This window comes from Amblyomma maculatum, chromosome 2 (assembly GCF_055883805.1).
Source record: "Amblyomma maculatum isolate TAMU_Amacu chromosome 2, ASM5588380v1, whole genome shotgun sequence".
Classification (NCBI taxonomy): Eukaryota; Metazoa; Arthropoda; class Arachnida; order Ixodida; family Ixodidae; genus Amblyomma; species Amblyomma maculatum.
The window spans coordinates 120,511,680-120,532,349 of NC_139345.1; the positions used below are offsets into that span (position 1 = coordinate 120,511,680).

A 20,670-nucleotide genomic window follows, 5' to 3' on the forward strand; every position below is an offset into this window, starting at 1 on the left:
TTGATCAGATGTGGTGAAGTTACTGAGAGTATCCCAGTGCTCTTCTCAGCATGAACAATTTACCAGTAAATAACCAGCAAATGGTGGTAATTGCACTATACTTGTAGTGGGGGGATTGCTGCCGTCATTAAAAAGTAACACAATTTAAGTGGGAATGGCGGTAGACCAACTAGCAAGTAGAGTTTACATTTAAGAGCTAGTTTGTCATGTTACCATTGGTTCGTTGTGCAGGGTTGAGTGGGAGGGTGGGGCATCACATGGTCTTCATGTTGGCAGCTCAACTATGGTACTGCTGCTCATTTGTCGCTCACTTTTTCATAAAGTCTATGCGGTTTCCTGTCAGTGTCCATACAGCTGATATACCTACTTGACTGACTAACCACTCAAAGCAGGTGACGATAGTGGATGATAGTAGAGCTAGTAGATGGTGCAGATGTAGTGCTTTACAGTCTGCGACGACGTGTAAGCAAGTGGAGCAGTACCTCAACTCTAAAAGCTGTGCAGCTCGTCCTACGTTCAACTATGCCACTGTCGTACTATGTCCCTGGCTTCATAATTCGTTAATTTTGAACTTAGGCCGAGTGTAACTCGTACTTAGCAGCCAGCTACCTGTACCTAGTATACCAAGAATACTGACCTTTTTCACTTATAACCAAAATCAAAAACTCAATACAGGTTCAACATAATAAAGCAGTTCCTCCTGAAATTGAATATGTACTTGAATTTCCCACCTCTATCCACTGGCTAAACTAAAGCAATGTCGTGCACTAGGCTTCGGGCAGTTATGAAGAGTGAACACCGTGCGCGGCATCACTACATCCAATGGAAAATGGCAGGAATTTCAAACATGGCATGGCATCGGTTTTAGAATCAATATATTATACCACCCCAGCACTATCTGTATTTTTGAGTTAAACGAAAAAGTTCGAGCTCTAGTTATAGTATACTTCAGATATAATTTTTGTCTAAGCAGTCCTACGTCTTTGAATAGGTCTGTGAAAATTGAAAATGTGTCAAAGAGCATTCTGATGAGATAGTTCATCTAAAAATAATAATGGAAATTGTTGCTTATAGTCTTACTAAATATATAACACATAATGCTTCCTATTATATAAGGTGCACTTTGTAACACAGTTTCCTTTAGTTTCCACGTAAACTGGTATTTTAACCTGATCACAAATTGGTCTTGCATGGAATTCTGTCTGCTAGGAATAAGTTAAATTATTCTGAGAAAATTTTGTGTGGTGAAAACCATTTACTTCAGCCTCACTTGTCTTGCCATGCTTAATATGATTGGCTTCACTACTCTAAGAAGTTCGAGCGCACTGTGTCAGCCCAGTTTTAGTTCAGGATAAGCAGAAGAAACTTTTCCTCAGCTGCTGAAAGTTTCTGAGAAAGCTGCGCAGTGTTCCTTTGTAGCTGTGTGTCTTTTGCTCAGGTGAATGCTAATTACTGCCTAGATTACTAAAAGTTTTATTGCCGGCAAAATTCCCAGGAAACACCGCGACTTCAAAATTGGGCTGCATATTATTGGGCTATGATCGAAGTCCACTTTCATTGCATGTAAGCTAGTTCACCCACAGATGGAGCCGCCAATCGGTTCTAGCATTTGCAGCACTAGATTTAAAACTACATTTAGAGTTAAAGAACCCCAGCTGGTTGTAATTTTCGGAGTCCTCCACTACGGGGCCCAGTATTGGCTGAGTCGCTTTAGGGAATTCTACCAGACTTGTAAGTCGTTATATAATGTGTTGCTACTAGGTTAAACATTAGTCACCCATTGCAGTAAACATGTTAAATTTGGTGCACCGTTATTCGGTCAGCTTAAAGCCCTCAGGTATTGCAGTGATTGTGCACTTATTTGTTGATTGCAAATAGTTGCTAATTTTCACGCATTCGTTAAGTTTTAATTGTGTGCCTAAAAATCTGTAGGTTTGACTTTGGCCTCTTGACAACAAAAGTATGCAATGAACATGTGAAGTGAAACGAGTGTATACCGCAGTGTGAAAAGAATCTGTTTGAAACACTTCCAGACAACTGTGAAAGAATAACAGGCTCAAAAGCAAGTTCTCTGTAATTAGGTATGGGGGCCAGCCATTTAGGTGCTTAGAGCAAAAATATTATGGGGATATGTAAATATAATAGGAACGAGCATTTGCACTCTGTTTGCAAGGTCAAGGGCATCAATTTCACCATGAACCTTACACCGAAGAAATGGTAAAATGATGCAATTTTTGCAATGGGCTGTCTTTGATTGTAAGATATCCTGCATGTATCATTTCAATTGGACACTGTACAGAACTGTTCTGCAATATGCTGATTGCACAGAGGAATAATATGAGCATGGTGCACTTGTAGATTTTTATTATTTAATGCGTTAGAGGTGCTGCAAATATGGGAACTTGGTTAGTGCACTGCCTAAATTTAAATAGTGCAGAATTGACAAGAAGGGGAGGAGTCATAGGACCTTGATGTAGGGGCAGCTCTAGTAGTAGGCACCTCTATCTTTTACTGAGTATACCTTCTAGTAAGGAGCACCTTTAGTAGTTAAAAGCAGTTAAGCTGGATAAGTTGCTTTGTTTATTTCTCCTTTTGTCGTGAAAGTTTATGGTAAGAATGGAGTCCGTGCAGTTGTTGCCACATACTGGAAACATTTGTGGTTAGGTGGAGCTTGTACTCTGCTTGTGTGCTTAGCCTCAGTCTTGTAAAATAGTTTTTTCACAATTGGTACAAGCTGAAAAAAAGAAATACAAACTGATGAATTTTTTATTTATTTCGCAGGAGCAACGAGAAGCATGCAAGGTTAGTAGCTTTGCGTCGTCTCCTACTTCACTTGAAGATGTTCGCCACACACGACCATGATTCTGTGCTGTTTAGCTTTTACTGTGTCTCATGTTTGTATGGAGTACCTTATCAGCTACATGCAAAGGTTTTTACTTTAAGGCAAGCGACAGCAATTAAAATAAAGGAACAATTAAAGTGCATTATTTTTGTGTGCACAAGCTTCTTGTACCCGCAGCGTTATTTCCTGCAAAATAATTTCTGGCAGCTGCTAAAGTTTTGCCGGCACAAGAAGCAAGTGAAAAACAGAGAAAACGATGTATGCGTTAGAAAATGCTGTATTCATTATTTTGGCTCATCGCAGCATGGTATTTGGAATGAATGTTTATTAATTGGGTGCAGTGAAGTCGTCATGAATTATGTGCAATGATAAAGACCATTTTGTATAGCTTTACAAGTCATAGTTTGGCTTACTAAGCATTATTTTGAATCAGGTGTGTGTGTGTGCTGATTATTGTTTTCTTTTTGCTTCCAGTCCTTTGAGAAAGTTTTGGTGCAAAACATTCAGTTTGGCTTATCACCCAGTTTGACTGTTGCTATCAAAAGCATCAAGAGGTTCGTGGTCTTCCTTTTTCTTTTATACAGACCTTTCTTTCCCATATACTTGTATCTCGGGTATTTGTGATTCGCATTATGCATGACGCATACTTGTGTTGTGATTCAGTTGAGCAAGTTGTTTGTCACATGCCAAAACCGGGCAAAATTTTATATTTTTTGTGATGGAGTTGTCAACCGAAATTTTAAATGGTTAGTAATTTAGCGTTCTGTGGTGTGATTTTAGAGTGGGTGAGTACACTTTACATGCCGCGGTATGTTCTGTGTGTTATGTTTCTTATGACCATTTCACTATACGCGCATATGGGTCTTGCCATTTTTAAGTCTGTCCACATGCAGCTTCTTAAGAGTTCTTTCAAGTGGAATTACCAGAGGTAAACTACAAGTTAGAATGTTGAACGGTTTGCTCTGCTTGGCACGTAAGCCAAGTTGGTCAGTTTTGGGACTTGTCTTTGAAGACGTGTGAAACACGACTGCTACACTAGAAGAGGGGTGACACTGTACCAATGCTTAGAGATAAGGGAGTAATTACTCATTATCATCTGTCCAATCACAGCTATACAGCTTTATTAGAAACTTTGTAGTTGAAGAAAAACTAGTCCTGGTCTGGGAGTTCGAACCCGGAACCACTGCCTGTCATGGGTAGTCACTCTACCAGTTGACCTAACCAGAATGGCTGGCAGGTCTGATAGTAGGGCAAGAGCAAATTGGTCACCATCTTTGAGTGCCTATCCTTTGTAGTCTGTCATGTTTTTTCTCTTTTAAGGATGTATATGTATGCCTTCCCTTAGTCAGTGCCAGTGCAGCTTTTTGAGGTTCGCGAAACGTTAGTGCACGTGGCCCGTTTCGGGGCGTCTAAAATGTGTCGCCTTGCTGTTGTCAGGTGGCGTCTGGTACGGGCAGCCCTTCCGCATGTGATGCACTGCTGTGCTGCTCTGCTGTATGCCAGAAAGGAGAGCTGCCTGGAAAAACTCGGCGCAGCTGAGACCAAGCTACTGTATACTCTTCACTGGATCCTGCTGGATGCGGCTGAGGAATGTACTGATGCTGAGCAGAGCCAGACTGGGCAGCCACCTGACAAGAGCCAGTATATCTTCCCAATCACTGTTATTCAGGTTTGCCTATTTGAATACTGCCTGCCTTAGGGTTTGAAGCACATTGCTCAAGGAAGTGAACGGAATATTGGCGGTCATATGAAGGCAAGCTGTAAATGCAACCAAACGGACATTGCTATCAGGGTAGTGATTTTCAGCAGCAAACAAGTGAAGCAGCTGTGGCTAGCATGATAAGTGGGTGCACGAGTAGCTTTATGCCATCGTAACCTCAGTAATCCAGTATTCCTGCTTTGTGCATGTGTTACTGCAAGGCGGCGTATGGTGATGGGAAGGAAGCAGACTGTTTTTTAGAATAACTGTTTTAAGTCTAGATATCTCAGAAATCCGAGATAGGAGGAGCTCTACGAACAAGTTTTTGGTAAATGAAAGTAAAGCAGGTCAGGAACTTGCTTTCGAACAGATATTCCGCTTTAACTGAGGGTGATTGCGTTCACTCGGTGAATTGTAGTCTCTCGGATGTCATTACCGAGTGTGGAGTCGAAGTAGAGGCTAAGATAGTTAGGATACTCATAAGCCCTCTCAGGAAATTGTTGGTGATTAAGAAATGCCGAAGCATGAAAGGTGAAAGCTCTAACCCCACAGATAAAATATAACTGGTAGAGCTGTCAGAGTTTATAAGAATCAGTCAGCAAGTGTAAGAAAGCATCATATGCAGAGCGTCAGGCTTGTTGTAAAGAATGGAGGGATCAGGAATAAACTAGACATTGGAAAAAATCAGATGCTAAGCGAGAAGGAGGGCACTATGGAGAAGAGGCTAAGGTAGCCAAGGGGCCACATAGAGCCATACAATGGCCGGAATAATCAAGATGCTAATGATGAAGGTAGCAGTACAGAGGAATTGGAAATGCTGTCAGTAGTGAGAGAGGAAAGAATGGAAGCCTTGGAAGCACTGCAGGAAAGCATCTGGTGACGATCAGGTAACTGCAGATCTGTTGAAGGATGGAGGTGAGATAGTGCTTAACAGAACTTTCCACCCTGCATACACTGTGCCTGTTGATCTCGTGAGTAATGAAATCTTGAAAGAAAACTAACAGTTTTAATCCACAAGAAAGTGGATGCCAAATACTAAAAAACTTAGACCGATCACGTTACTGTCATGTACTAAGGTAATCACTAATAGAGTCAGAGTGCCCTTAGAATTCAGTCATCAAGATGATAGACCACATCCACACCATCAAACTAATCATAGATGAATACACAGAATGTAACCAATCCTTGTATAGCCTTCACAGATTACAAGAATGCATTTCAGTCAGAACGTCAGGAGTCATGCACTCATTGCAAAATGAGGGTGTAAAAGAAACATCCATGCCACTCCTCGTTGTCCTTGTTCTATGTGCCAGTCTTTTTAATTAATCATGACACACCAACTAGTCCAGCTGTCTGCCTAGGCTGCATTGATCTGTAGTGACTGCACTACCATGCCATAGTCCTCCAAAGGAAAAGTAATAAAACTCTAACAAGGAAGGTTGTCAGGCAGAGAGACATTGTTTGGCCAACTTCTATTTGCTTAGTATGTATTTGCAAGCTTTCAGAGGTTTCGATTGAGAAGAACTAGAGTAAGAGTTAACGGGTGATACCTCTGCGGTTTGCTTATGACATTGCCTTCGGAGTAACTCATTATAGGAATTGTAAATCATGATTAATGACCAAGAAAGGCAAAACAGGGCTTATTGGTATAAAAGTTATTCTGTGGGAAATGAATTAAAGTAACTTTCAGCTATGTAATAGGCAATAATGCTTTGGAAGTGACAATTGAATACTTCTAATTAGTGCAGGTAGTGGCTGTGGTATGACCACGAGGGTGAAACTACTGGATGAATAAGACATTCTTTGACAGGATTTTCATTCAAGTCAGTAATCTTGTAGGTGATTAGGCTTGAGCATGACGACTCTTTTGCAGCTGATCTTTGATTGGCTTTGATTCTTCAGAATTATTTCGTATATTCTATTTAGGTTGCGCATAATTCTCATAGGGGGAGGGTCATGCAGTTATAGGCACTGCAAGTAAAGAAAACAAATTTAACGGGAGCGAAAGCATTTGTAAAGATATCAGACTGTTGATTACCCAGCACATTTACATTGCTGATGTGCAGAACATTGCGTGTTTACTGGCACAAGTGTGTAATGCATAACTGTACATTCTGCCATGTGTTAACATTTTATACCCAGCCACCGAAAAAACTCGGGAGTTGCAAGTTACAACTTGCTGTTATATAGTTTCTTGGCGGAAAAATTACAGTTAGAGCTGAAAATTTAACTGACCACAGATACACTGTACCTCAGGCCGTACTGTTTCCTGCCTGCTGTGAAGCCTTCCAGGACCTTTAATGAACTAATAAATGGTAACATAGACAGTTCCATAGCAGGGGCGTAGCTAGGGGGAGGATATTGGTCTTTGAGCACCCCCAAAATTTTCTGAGCACTGCATTCTCCCATCGTTTTGGCCATTTTTCTGTTTTATTTCTGATGGGCAGCGTAAAACACCTTTTCAAAAATATCTCTGGCTGCGCCAATGTACCACAGTGAGAGCATGCTAAACATGCTGAAGGAGAGAAAACCGTGGCCACAGCCGTGTTTCTTGCGACTTTATTACTACTTAATTGTTAGTACTGTTTGAGGGTTGAATATGCGTTGCCTTCATTTTTTTTTTTGTGAAGCCCATAAAGTTTGTGATGCTTCTTTAAACTGCTGATTAGAGTGTAAGAGCTCGTCATGATAGTCCCCACCTTTTATTTTATGAGATCAGCATGACACTTGTCACTGTAATGTTTTTTGTATGCTATGGAGCTTTGTCAAAGCCGAGCTGCCTGTCTTGTATTTAATTGGAAACTCGTAATTTCCAAGATGTCTGTAAATCTGTTTATAGGTTACCGACTCGTAAACATGTATCATCTTAATGCTAACACCCCAGCTGACACTGACAAATGGATAAATTTTAAGTACCATAACCCGACACGTGGCAGTCACCACCTGTGTGTTGGATTTTGAAGTGCCGTGTGTAGCATGGACGCATGCCTCTTTACCACATTTGTGCAAATGACCTGTTTACTCTTATATAGGACACTCCTTTGTACTGCTACGCAGAAATGCAAATTTTTAAAAGAAAATAAACTTGAAGTATTTGCTGTGTTTACTTTTACACAGCATGAAAACTGAAAAAATCTGTGTAATATCTTTGTTTGGTTTGTTGGCTTTAACATATCTGAGTGATACATATCAGCTATGAGGGGTGGCATTATGGAGAGCACCAGAAATTTTGACTATCTTAATGTTTTTTTAATGTGCTTTGACAGTGCTCAATACACGAGTGCTCTGTGTTTCGCCTCCGTCGAAACAACCCACAAAAGAGCTATTGCGGCAGAGCAATGACACATTTACCCCCTCCCCCCCTCCCTTCCGCTTAACTTCAGAACCATATGCATAACGTCTGTGAGCTGGATGTCCCATCAGTTTGTTTTTATGAGCTTTCTAATATCAAAACTGTAGTTTGAAATGTGCTTCCAATAAGCATTTGTAGTAGTCAAATATGAGAAGTTCTTTTTTTGGCTTACGATATTGACTTGTTTCTACCTGCTGCATTCTTTTATGTGATCTACCACTGTCTAATCTCAATGACTGTGGTGTTTCTTTGCCATTTTCCATATGCTCCTTCACGTGGTGATGGTTACAGTGTTGCATCTTCATGTGACATATAATTTTCTTGCATAAAATTAACAAACACCATAATTAGCAATTGGAGTGTGGTTGTGTATGTAATGGGTTTCTTACATTAGTTTTCATTTTTTTTTTCCTCTTCCCGTGTGTTTTCAGGTCTTTGTCTACCTGTTTGCCCCACTGATTCCATTCCTGAAGCAGTCAGACTTTGTGGGCAGTTTTCGTTTGGAAAATGGGGTCCGCATCTGGGAGCCCCTGTGGGAGCACCGGCATCCTGCTGTGCCCTGCTTCACTGCCCCTGTGCAACCACATGGTCACGCGATGCGCGCTGCACGCAGGGCTGACTACGACCTTCGTCGACACCAGTACGGTGATGTCTTCATGGGAGGAGCCCCGGCAAAAGTTCGCAAGCAAGGTCTCTTTGTTTTTGATCCTTCTTAGGGAGCACCTTCTCAGGTGTCACTGAAAGCATTTTTGGATGCCTTTTGGACATTTAGGATGTTCACAAGATGTCCAAGGGTGTTTCTTAGTTATTTGAGTAGATGACAGTGTCTCTGGATGCATGATATTGTGACGTGCTTGGTGACTCGGGGCCAGATAGGAATGCAAGGAGCTTTTATGATGGGGTCAGCTCAGGTGGAACGGCAGGAACAGCACAGACATGCAAGCGCGATTGACACTTTGCCGTCCTTCCATCTTCAGTCATGCGCCACCCAGCTATGCTAGGTGGCATTACTCCCCCTTCAGGAGGGGAAAAGAAAAAAAGAGAGGCAGAACAGCACATTGGTCACAGCGGTGGCCATATGCTTACCCGGGCAGTATGGCTTAAGCTGCACAACGTGCACAATGTCAGAGCTGGGCTTTCGACATTTTGGTTGTGCGGTGCCGTCAGGAATCACTTCGTAATCGATGTCACTGATATGACAGAACACTTTTTAAGGCCCGAAGTAGAGGGAAAGGAGTTTCTCAGACAAATTTTCTCGGTGAGGTAAGGATGATGGGAGGGGGGGGAGAAGGAGAGGCAAGGAGAAGGCAGACAGTCAAAGACTATATGGCTGCCTTCCGAGCAGTCGATTGAAGTCTTTCTCCAGGGACTCCTATGTGGCTTCAATGTCCAGTCGTTAGCGATAACACAAAACTGAAATGATAGAGCACGCCTTCTGTTGGATCCGACGTAGTGTGCTCACTGATAGCTGAAAAATCTCAAGTTAGCGGTGTTGTGTACTTTAGCAGGCGTGAGTTCGTGCAAATGAGCCATGTGTCATGCGTTGGAGTCCTCCGTAAGACCTGTCCTGTAGCAGAGCGTGGTGCTGGGTTTTGCGCTTTTTCTTTTTAACTTTTTGCTTGCGTCGTTGAACTCTCCCAGGCTCATGCGTCCAAAGTTACTTGAACAAACTACTCAGTGGCGCTGATCGTGCAAATAGTCCAGGTGGGTCTTGCAGATTCACTGACCAGCACAAACAGTGGTGGTCCATGACAACTTTAATTGTGCGGCCGTAAAGATAGGGGCGAAGCTTCATGGTGGCCCACAGAACCGCTTTTCCGACGTGGAAGGATTCGCTTCGGCATGACAGAGAGTGCGGCTAGCATAGCCTATTATTCTTTCAATCCTATCTTGATATTGGACGAGGACAGTGCCAAGCTCGATACTTGTGGCGTCGGTGCGTACCCCAGTGTCAGCCTCTTCTTTGAAGTGCATCAGAATGAGGGATGTTTGAAGGCGCTCACGGAGCAAACAGAAAGCTGTCTGCTGCTCAGGATTCCACACAAATGAGGTGTCCCGCAATCTGAGAAAAGTCAGCAATGAAACTTCGATAGTACGTACAGAAACCCAGACAATGCTGAACAGCTTTCTTAATAGTTGGAACGAGAAACCTTGTGACAGTGGCAGTCTCATCGAGGTCTGGTCGCACCCCGTCAGTGCTCACAACTTGACCCAGAAACTTGTGTTGAGTATAGCTGAAGTGGCATTTCTGAGGTTCGAATGTGAGGTCAGCCGATAGGAGGGCTTCCAGGACAGCACGAAGTTGTTGGAAGCGTTGACGTCATCCAGGTACACGAGACAACTTTGCCACGTGAGGCCCGGGAGGTGTCCGTCATCCCACTTCAATTTGCCAGTAGGCGCTCTTCAGATCAATAGATGAAAAGTGCTTAACACGTTGTAATGTGTCCAGTGAGTCACCAATGCGCAGCAGCAGGTATACATCTTTTTTTTTTGTCACATTGTCCAATTTTCGATAGTCAACACAGAATAGGAAGGTGCGGTCTTTCTTGACAAGGATGACTCGCGAAGACCACAGACATTGGGAAGGCTGCACAGCACCATCATTAAGCATCTCTTGAACTTGCTTTGGATCAATTCCCATACTTTGTGGACACATGATAAGGCTGCTGTCTTATAGGGCGAGCGTCGTCATAAGTAATGATGCAAAGTTGCGTAATAGGCGTTTTATGAACCTTCGAGGAGGAAGCAAAGCAGTGCTTGAAATCCAGCAATGATTGCTCTAAGGCCCGTTGTTTCTGCTTGGACAAGTGTCAGTTAATGTTGACGTTGCCAACGGATGGTTCATAGTTCGTCAACTTCGATTGCCACAATGCAAAACAGACCGGATTGTCAGCAATAGGGCCGGCGAAAGCGATAGCAGTTCCTGGAAACAAGTGGCGGCGCACATTAGAAAAATTGGTGACTAGGAGTGCAGCCGGCTATTGTGAAGCAACAGTAAACTGTGAGCAGCGCAGATGCATTGAGCTAGCAAGAGTGAAGGGTTCACCTCTGCTACAGCGTCGCCAGCACGGAAGTCATCACGGGTAACTTCAACCAGAACACTGCTTCGTGGCGGCAGTGAGATGATGTCGACAGAGACGCGAAGTGCAGCATTGCAAAGACTGCTACTGTCATGTTCAGCAGTGTATCCAATCGAAAACGTGACGAGTCTATTCTGCAGGTCAATAACTGCGCTGTACTTGCGCAGAAAGTCAATGCCGAACATAAGATCATGAGAGCAGTCACTCAAAATGATGTAGCTAATGACGAATGTCCATTTAATCTGAATGTGAGTTGTGCACATCCCTTTAGGAGTAACTAGATAACTTCCGGCAGTTTGAAGGTGCACACCTAGTCAAATATTAAGCACTTTTTATAAAACTTACCATGCGGCCACTTAAAATCAAATATTCGGCACCAGTGGAGCCGTCGAAGCTATGCACTGGGGTGTCAAATGGCACAGGGCAGGCACAACGGCTTCCGGATGATGTCTCTTGCCTAGGAGGCTGTTTTACTCCGCATTTCCACAAGAATGGCACATACTCCGTGACTCGGGGCCAGATAGGAATGCAAGGAGCTTTTATGACAGGGGCAGCCCAGAGGGAGCGGCAGCAACAGCACAGACTTGCAAGAGTGAGCAACAGTTCATCGTTCCAACTTCATATGCCACCCGGCAATGCTAGGTAGCAATATCAATTCATTAGATACTGTAGAACTTTTGGCCCTTTTTAGTGAGCGCCTTCTCTGGTGGCACTGAAATTCGTCTGGATGCCTTGTGGGCGTTTAGGATGTCCACAAGACATCCAAGGGTGTTTGCCGGTTGGTTAGATGATAGTGTGTCTTGATTCATGATATCAGTGCTTTAGAGACTGTGGAATCACTGAAATCTTTGACCTACATTGTCAGTGTTTTATTGCTGAGCACGTGATTATGAGCTCAATTCCTAGCTGTGGAAGTGGCATTTTGTTGGAGACGAAACACAAGGACATGTGTACTGAGATTTAGCAGGAGTAGGGAAAGAATCTATTGAGGAGACGCAGGTGCAGGTCATACAGACAGGAAATAGCCAGTGCACAAATATCCACAAATAGCCAAGTATGCAGCAAAGCCAATGAATGCAAACCAGAACTGAAATGCACATTACAACAGCACGTGGCTGAGTCAGTCAGTTCAGTCCTTCAGTCGTGTCCGACTCTTCGTGACCCTATGGACCATGTCACGCCACGCTTTCCGGTCTCTCACTATCTTCCTAACATCACATAACTTCATCTGCAGTGCCTCGAGGATGCCATCTAACCATCGCGTTCGCTGCCTACCCCTTCTCCGGCGACCCTCAACCTTTCCCAACATCAAATCTTTCTCCAGCGACTCCTCTCTTCTCATCAGATGACCAAAGTAGCTGAACTTTAACTTTAGAATTTGACCCTCCAATGAGCGGTCAGGGTTTATGGTCGACAATATCGACTGATTTGATCTTCTGGCAGTCCAAGGAACTCTCAAGAGTCTTCGCCAGCACCACAATTCAAACGCGTCAATTCTTCGGCGGTCAGCCTTTTTCACAGTCCAACTCTCGCATCAATACATCACAACTGGAAAGACCATAGCACGAGTTATATGGATCTTGGTTGGCACGTGGCTACCTTGCACCAAATGTGCCAAACTGCACCGAATAAATTAGGCTGTGCCATCGTGATAAAAATTAGAAGTTTGCTCCAAAACATTCCAAATTGGCTGCTTTTGTGTTCAGTGGACCGTGCGCTGGCTATTCTGGCAGACAAATCTAGTTTTGCTATGGCCACCATTTCTGTAAAGAGCCATTAAAGCCTACTTATAGCGAACTTGGCTGTCAGGTGGCGTTAGTTGATTATGTCTTGTAGTGTGCAGTAAGTGAATAAAAAAAAAAGTGAACTTCATAATACAAACTCTCGATGATGTGTTTTATACTGAGCCGCTACATATAGTAGTGGAAAAGTTTCATTGTTTCATTGCTTTTATATGGTTTAGATTGCGAGGTTTAGTGCTTCAGAATCAACATACTTTTGCTCCAGAATTTTCCAAACTGTAAATTTTAGTCCTTGCATAATTGTTGCGGCAAATTATAAAGTTTTCGAATAATTCGGCAATTTCGAATATCAGATTTTCGAATACAAATCAAATAACAGACATATTCGATCCGTATTGAAAATTTCGAATATTCTTACCCCTACTTAGAACCTAAGCTTTTAAATTAGCCCGTGTCGATCTTCTGGAGCAATTAGATTATCAGCTCGGTTGAAATCTTAGTTTGCAGGAACAAAAAGAAAAAAAAAATATTTCCTTAGAGAAACATAATTTGAAGTTAGTTTTTCTGAAATGTCTCTTATTTTGGAGGTTTTCTGCAGAGACAAAATTTTTTACGCGAATTGCGTTGAATTATAAAGTATTCAGAATGTCTACTTCAATTCAGAATGACTCAGAAGCAACTTCAGCCGCAACTTCTGAAAGTCCCTAGGTTCTGTGCTACCAGCAGTCTCAAAGCTTGTTCCTCAGATTGGCAGCTTGAATTGGCAGTTCCAGGTGTACTTAATCTGCATGAACGTGGTAGCTTTGTTTTTTTTTGCTTTTCTCAGCTAGTTCCGCACAACATTGTAGTTGTAGTGCAGGCATTCGTGTGCAGATTTTCATTTTTAAAAGAAAGCGTTTAGTGCTTATCATTTGGTGTGAGTTTTCTTTTTCAAAGAATGGAGGGGGGGCACTTGTTGTATCGAACACCATCATTCGGTGGGAGTGTTTTCCTGTAAAAGCAGTGCGTATACAGCCGCCCAAGGCTTTAATTGGCATGCGTGAGGGCCGCATTTGTTGTGGTTCAGAGCGTTACAGATGAGCTAAACTGTGAAAAGTCCAAGTATAAGCAAGGGCTCATCAAACCCTTACTTAATCTTGACCTTCCAGCAAGTTTTATTGGCCTTAAGACGCAGGAGCACAGGAAAGGTGGCGCACGCCAGTTTACTCCTCCTTTGAACTCAAAACCCTTTCTCTAATGAGTACATAAGGATGCTAATATGTTTCAACTGTTGACATAATGACTTAATAGTATGCTGTTGGTTTGAAAGTGTTGACTGTCTGCCTTGGTCATGCCTTATGCAGAAAACCACTAAGCAGACATCGTCAGAAATGTTTGGTGGGGAAAGGCAAGGTGAAAGGCTAGAGAGCAACATATGTGTAGCAGGTGATGCATTATTCGCCGCGAAATCGACCTAGAGGTGGCGCCACCGTCACTCCGGTAGTGTGGATCGGCAGCCGGCGGCGCTCACAGAAACGCACGCTGCGTAGGTCTGCTTTCAAGTTTACGGCGGGTTTGTTAGCGATGAAAACGTGTCTCCTGCAGTATTTCTGCAATATTGCAGAAAAAGATTCAAGGATTTCGCCAATGCAGCAGAAGAAGAGCGGATTTTAGAAAAACAAAGCACGCAACCACCGGACTTTCAGATTTACTTTGCACGTTTCTTGCGGTGTACCGCGCTCACGCGCCTAATGCTTGGGCCTGCCTAATGACAGCTTTGTTTTTCTTATCGACTTTTAAACAGTTTGCGCATGTCTCATGTGAGTGAGACCGGCGAATTTAGTGTCAAGCCCACGCAGATACCTGCAATACTTTAGATTGAATCGAGAGAGCCTGGTTCATTATCTCATACTTGACTCGAGGATTAAGCAGGGAAAATGTAGCACTGGCAGCGCACTGCATGGCGAGTAGCTTTAGACTGAGTGCACATCAACTCTGGCCCAGACAACCACGCACAACCCGCATCTTCAAAACTTGATATCTACCATTGAATTAACACAAAACCGTGCAGCTAGATTTATCTTCTCTGACTATTCTCGTAATACTAGCGCCACTAGTCTAAAAGCTAATGCCGGTCTCCCAAGCTTGCAAGCACGCCGTAAAATATCCAGACTCTGTTTATTTCATAAATTTTATCATGCCTTATCATCTAGCACAGCAGTCATCATGCCGATTCATCGAACATCCAGTCGCATCAGCCACACCTTTGCTGTTTATCCGCCACATGCCCGAACGACAACGCACCTCAACTCATTTTTTGTAAGGACAGCCATCGACTGGAACGATCTTCCCGCTGACATCGTCGCTCACTCTAACCCAAGCCATTTCAGAACCGCCATTGAAAACTTTTTTTGTTAAATACTGTCAAGCCTACCCCTCATGTAAAACCCCGTACTCCTGGGGTCTTTGAGGTATTGGAAATAAATAAATAAATAAACAAGTATTCCCCAAAAATGAGATCACGGCGACAATACAGTGAAACTTCACTTGAACGAACTTCCAGAGGCCTTAGGAAAATGTTTGTTAAAGTGAAAGTTCACTGAACTGAAATTTTGCAGCACTTTCGAGCTTAGGACTGCAGTGGTCTTGGCCTCAGTCACTGTGTGCAAGCTCCCGTGAACCTCGTCCGGCACAGCAGTCTGCTGGGCAGCAGAGGCATTCATTTCCTCCAACCAGATCATTTCTTCCGCAGATCACAATTAACCAGCATGCATACGTGCGCCTTTCTTGGAGCTAAAAAGCTTTGTGGGGCTGAAGTTGTGGCTGTCGGTGGCTATGACTGTGGATCCAATTAAGCATGCAAAGCTAGCTGTGATTCCGCTGGATACAAACTTGTTTAGATAGCCTGTTAAGCTTAGAGCTAAATGACGGCCAGCTTTCGTCACGCGCTAATAAAATATGTTTCTCAAAATATTCAGTAAAAAGTGCACGTTGTTTTGGTTTCAATAAGTATGACGTGGGAAACACAGGATAAAGTTATAGAAAATATTCGTAGAACTGAAATGAGCAACAATTGAATTTCGTTAAAATGAAGGGCGTTTGCACAGCGTTTAATGGAGCTTCGGCGGGGAAATTTAATAAAGTTCGTACAACTGAATACTTCGTTTAAGTGACGTTCGTTCAAGTGGTATTTTACTGTATACAGGAAACCTCGCCGCACAGGAAAGCTGATTGTTCACGTGTACAGCGCTGAGGGGATTGAATTTGCCGAGATGCTTCTTGCGGCCACTGTCATAGAAAGTGATAGTGTATTACTGCATGCGCCACTAACTGTAAATGATTTCCTGAAACCGAGGAAAGTATAAGGGATTTCTGATGTGTGTGATATTGATATATAATGGTAAATTAGTAGTGTAATTATTTTGTTTTGCAATGCCAATAAATTTCCCCATGTGAGAGAACTTTTACACACTTGACAGAATTTACAATAATCAGCGATTAATTTTCAGTAATGTTAAAGTGCAAGCTACGAATTACTCGCTGCGAAGACATCATTATAAACTATGCGTGGGCACTGTCATGTTCTGGGAAGCAATTTTACAGGTTGAAAATTTCTTTATCACTAATTATTTAGCAGTGACTAAATCTTATGCGAAGTAAAATATTTTGGTTGCTTCCAAAACAGATGCCGGATATAAAACTATTCTGAAAGAAATGGAGGTCATCTTATCATGCGACTATAAAGATGTATTTATTCCCGAACAAAACACCAATATTTAAGCCCGCATGAAGCTGTTTTACTCCCCTTGTCAGAAACGACGAGTTTGCTCGGAAGACAGCACTTGGACGAAAAGGGATTATAATGATTATAATAGGCTACCAGTAAAGTACATTAATCTAGGTTTATTATGTAATATTTAGGGTAACAATTGGGTGCAGGGAATGTTTCTCAAACATTCGAGCATTTCTCTAGAGCAAAATGTGTTCACTAAAACTTTTACGGATGCACAGAAGCCTTCAACAACAACAAAAAAAAAAAAGAAAAAAAAAAAAGAAATGCATATTGGTCCGGGTTTAACGCATGAAAGCGGCATGGGCTATGACGGATGATTGCAGAGGCTGGTTGTGGTGTCGTTTTTTTTTTCGTTATTAACACCACATTTACTTGCCACGTGGGATTGTTTATTGTGCAGTCAAATCCCACAGCAGAGGAGCGCCTTTCGAAACGGTTGTGATTGAATCCCCCGTTCTCGAAACCAGCAGTCGAGTACCATTGAGACACCACGACAGCGGTTTGAAAACAAAACAAAACAAAAAAGTACTCACAGAACTATATCGTGAATACAGAAGGCATAGTAGGCATAGAGTGGTCCGTTCAAACTGCATTCTGCTATATGAAGTAGTCTGCAGTGGCATATGCTTCAGTAGCTGCGGTGTTCCAAACAGAAACGGGAATATGCGATTTCTGAGCGTTTGCATTAACTTTTATTGACGGCAGCGACCTGTTTTGCTTTGACACGGCGGTAACGACAGTACCACTTCGTTTGAGACATTGCATGTCAAAGAATCTCAAGCGCCGAAGACCGCGATGGATGATATCCTTATCCAAGCATGACATGTTCGATACGGACAAGTATTTTTATTTTTAATGAAGCTTTTAATGAACAGAAAAACTGTTCATATTTATTTTGCAAGAGGCATACAGGTAAGCAAAAGCTCACAGAAACCGCGAAACAAACAAAAACACTCCTGTACACGCCGCACGCGTGCGTAAATCACTGCGGGCCGGCACGCGACGCGAAACCGCATCCACACTGAGTAGGTTTTGCCGCTGAGCCGCAAGGTGGCGACTCTGCTCGATCTCGAGGCCAATAGGAATGGGGTCTGCCGGGTTAGTAATTTATGGCGCATGGTTGGGGGCATGCAGACTGTCCGCAGTTAGCACTCTAGCAAGATGCAGTTAAAAGTACCATGAGAAGAAGTAGCATATGTGATGCACCTGTATTTCTATGTTAAATTTACTTAGCTAGCCTTCAAGTGCAGAATATAACTGTGCCATCTTGCACATCTTATGCATTTTAACTGAATGGGAACCTACAGGAAACAATATTTTGGCATATTTTTTTTTTGTCTTTGCCAGATCCCATCAAGTCTGTGGCTGATGAAAAGGAGGGAAGCGACCATGGTTCTCCTGACATCACACTTACAAGCAGGGCATCATCGGCATCTGCTACTGTGAGTCGAGTGTTAAGAAAACAATAATGGCAGACATGCTAAAACGTGTGTGTGTTCTGCGCTATATTTAATTGCATTGGGTAAGTGTTGCAGAAATTATAGAAACAGTAGCGGTTGCTTGCACAGGAGACTTCAGATTTGGTGAACCTATGTAGTATCTTGGGCTCTTGTAGGACTAGTTAGCTCATTTCTTATGATGGAGAAAGAAACTTAACTTATAGTTTCCTGCATATTTGGTTATCTTCCGCAACCAGAGCATTCATGTGGCTAAGGCCGAAAGTTTTAAATTCTGTAAATTGAGAACAAAGAATACGTAGCATTTCTCAACCACCATTTTGTGCACTGACGCACGGGGCCTTTTTCAGAGTGGCGGTCATCGTGCTGCTGCATCTTGCTTTGCTGCTTCGCATTTCTTGCTGCAATTTTCTTTCCTCTGCACCTGATATATGTTACACTGCCTTTTTCGACAAAGGGAGGGGGTGGGTGCCACCGTTTTTCCACATTTGTAGCCATCCTTTCGCACAATGCATGCCGCATGTTTCACATCAATGGGCCAAGGGCACTGAGAGAGTTGGCATCTAACCAGCTTGGTTGGTGAGCACTGTGTAGGCAGTGTGCCGAACCGGAACCGAACCCGAATTTTTGCTCGGAACTGGAACCAAACCGAACCCAAATTTTTTCCGCCATTTTGGAACAGAACCTGAACTAAAACAAATCGTAGGAACTGTTCTGAACCGGTTCGCGGTATAGTTCTGATCTATTTTTGGTGGCAGCTTACCTTCATTATTTCTTCTTTTATTGCTGCTTGTAAAGCGCTCTATCACTTATTTTCAAAATGCCACTGCACACCACAAACATCACAACCATATTGAAGAACTGTTCCTTGCAAAATATGACAAGAACAAAAGAACACTATTGCCACATGCATAGCACTAGTCTTTGGTGTCGAGCTGTCGTTTCATCCCGAACATGGGTGGCTGCTGCACTGCACAATCGAGCCGCTTGTGAAGCAAGTTGCCCCTTTCGAGAGCCTGCCTAGGCAGTAAAATAATAGCATATAATTCGCAAGTTGACTTACATATTTAACTAAATAAATATATAACCATGTAAAACTCAAAACGAAATGACAAATCTGTTGAAAGAAATGTCACACAAATCATTTTATTTTCCTATTGCTCGACAACGTTGCAATGAGTCACATGGCACGTGCATAGCAGCCGTGTATGATGCGACGCCTGCAGATGCAATTTGATTGACCGGCACTTCAGAATGATAATCCGACGCTGATGGTGGGAAGGCCGCCTTGGGCAGCAATCTACTGGTGTGTTCTTGAGTTGTATCTGAACTTAGCAAGATTATTCCATAAGTTGATTTCCCCTTTTGTCTTCTTTTATTTTATTCCTAGGGGTGTCTGCTTGTTTTATTTCCCTTGGCAAGTTAATCTATGTCAGGAGTGAAGTTCCGATGTTCAAATGTTAAGACTATGGGAGCAAGGAACAGAGTGGAATTACTGGCAGGAGTATTAATTCACAAGCTCTATTTAGTGTGCTATCGTTTCGGCCCGTACAACTACGGTGTCAAAAGAAAATTCAAGAGCCCTGCAGAATCTGCACTGGAGAAATTCAAAAGCCTGAGCGTTGCTGCTGCACACGGTGTATCATGTGCCGCTTGTAGAGATTTCACACTCCGGAAATTATGATAGCAGCTGGTCGTTGATGACATTATGTAGCAATCTGCGCAGTAATCACCACGTGGTGTAACATTGCACTACACTAGGTCACCACAATGTTTTTTGTACCAACAGCGCGCCTCCTCTTCCAACGCGCTCAGACATGCTGCGCCGCTTTCTCTCCATGACGTCACCATTGCTAGAGGCACGCCTAGACGGCGCATGGTTGCTAGGGATGCCATGGCGGCGCCGGCGGCGTTCAGCATGACAACACCGCCGAGGTGATGTCATCACATACGCGCCTTCATTTATGCTGTTGACAGCGGCTTCTCGCCCTCTTTTGCCCTAATTATATTAATCAACATTCCTTAATCACTTTTTGATCAATCCCGACTATTCATTAGCACCTTATCACTCTGATGTCAAAACACGCGTCGTCTTCCAGTTGCGTGACATCACGTCCGTTTGGTCGTCTACATTAGCTTGCTTGGCTATTTCGATGATTGGCATTCTGGCTATAATTAACTAATAACCACACGTCGACCAACGCTTCCCTGGCGGGATTCTTTGGTCCTCTTTCATCTAACTCTTTTCAGGTCATCGCATTTATGATGAAAAATTCTCGGGACAAGCTCCTTCAAACATTGCCACTTTACACTTAAGCATTAAAAAGAAGGCGTTTCATTGCTCTATCCATCATCATTGATGCGAATGCCTAAGAGAGTCTAGATAGAATGGTGGCACTAAAAGCTAGAAGTGCACTATTGAGAGAAAACGTAACTGATGAGTAACCTGATCTACGGGTTGCGCGATAACAAGGAAGGTCAGGACAAAAACTTTGAAAAACAGGGAGAGGATGAGGTCAAGCGGACTGAAGGAACCTGTGACTAGGCTCTAAGAAAAAAAACAGAAAAGGAAATGGCAGCAATTGTACAATCGGTGAACTGCAACTTGAGACCCTCGATATCACAGTGCGGTGACCAGTGAGAAAAGGTGCCAAGCAAAACAACGTTTGGTCACCACATGGGAGTGACTTCGTAGGATGGCTGGCGGTGATCAAGTACCGCTACAG

At 43.0% G+C, this 20,670-nt stretch overlaps 1 protein-coding gene across 1 annotated transcript in view; it reads left to right on the forward strand.

The window, feature by feature from the left end:
• Positions 1-20,670, forward strand: part of unc80 (unc80, NALCN channel complex subunit) — a 156,761-nt gene that overhangs the window by 2,700 nt on the left and 133,391 nt on the right. The window contains exons 3-7 of the mRNA XM_084595224.1: positions 2,782-2,802; positions 3,317-3,396; positions 4,280-4,511; positions 8,325-8,583; positions 17,835-17,929. Coding sequence (XP_084451350.1) covers positions 2,782-2,802; positions 3,317-3,396; positions 4,280-4,511; positions 8,325-8,583; positions 17,835-17,929 — 687 coding nt within the window. The remainder of the gene's footprint in view (positions 1-2,781; positions 2,803-3,316; positions 3,397-4,279; positions 4,512-8,324; positions 8,584-17,834; positions 17,930-20,670) is intronic.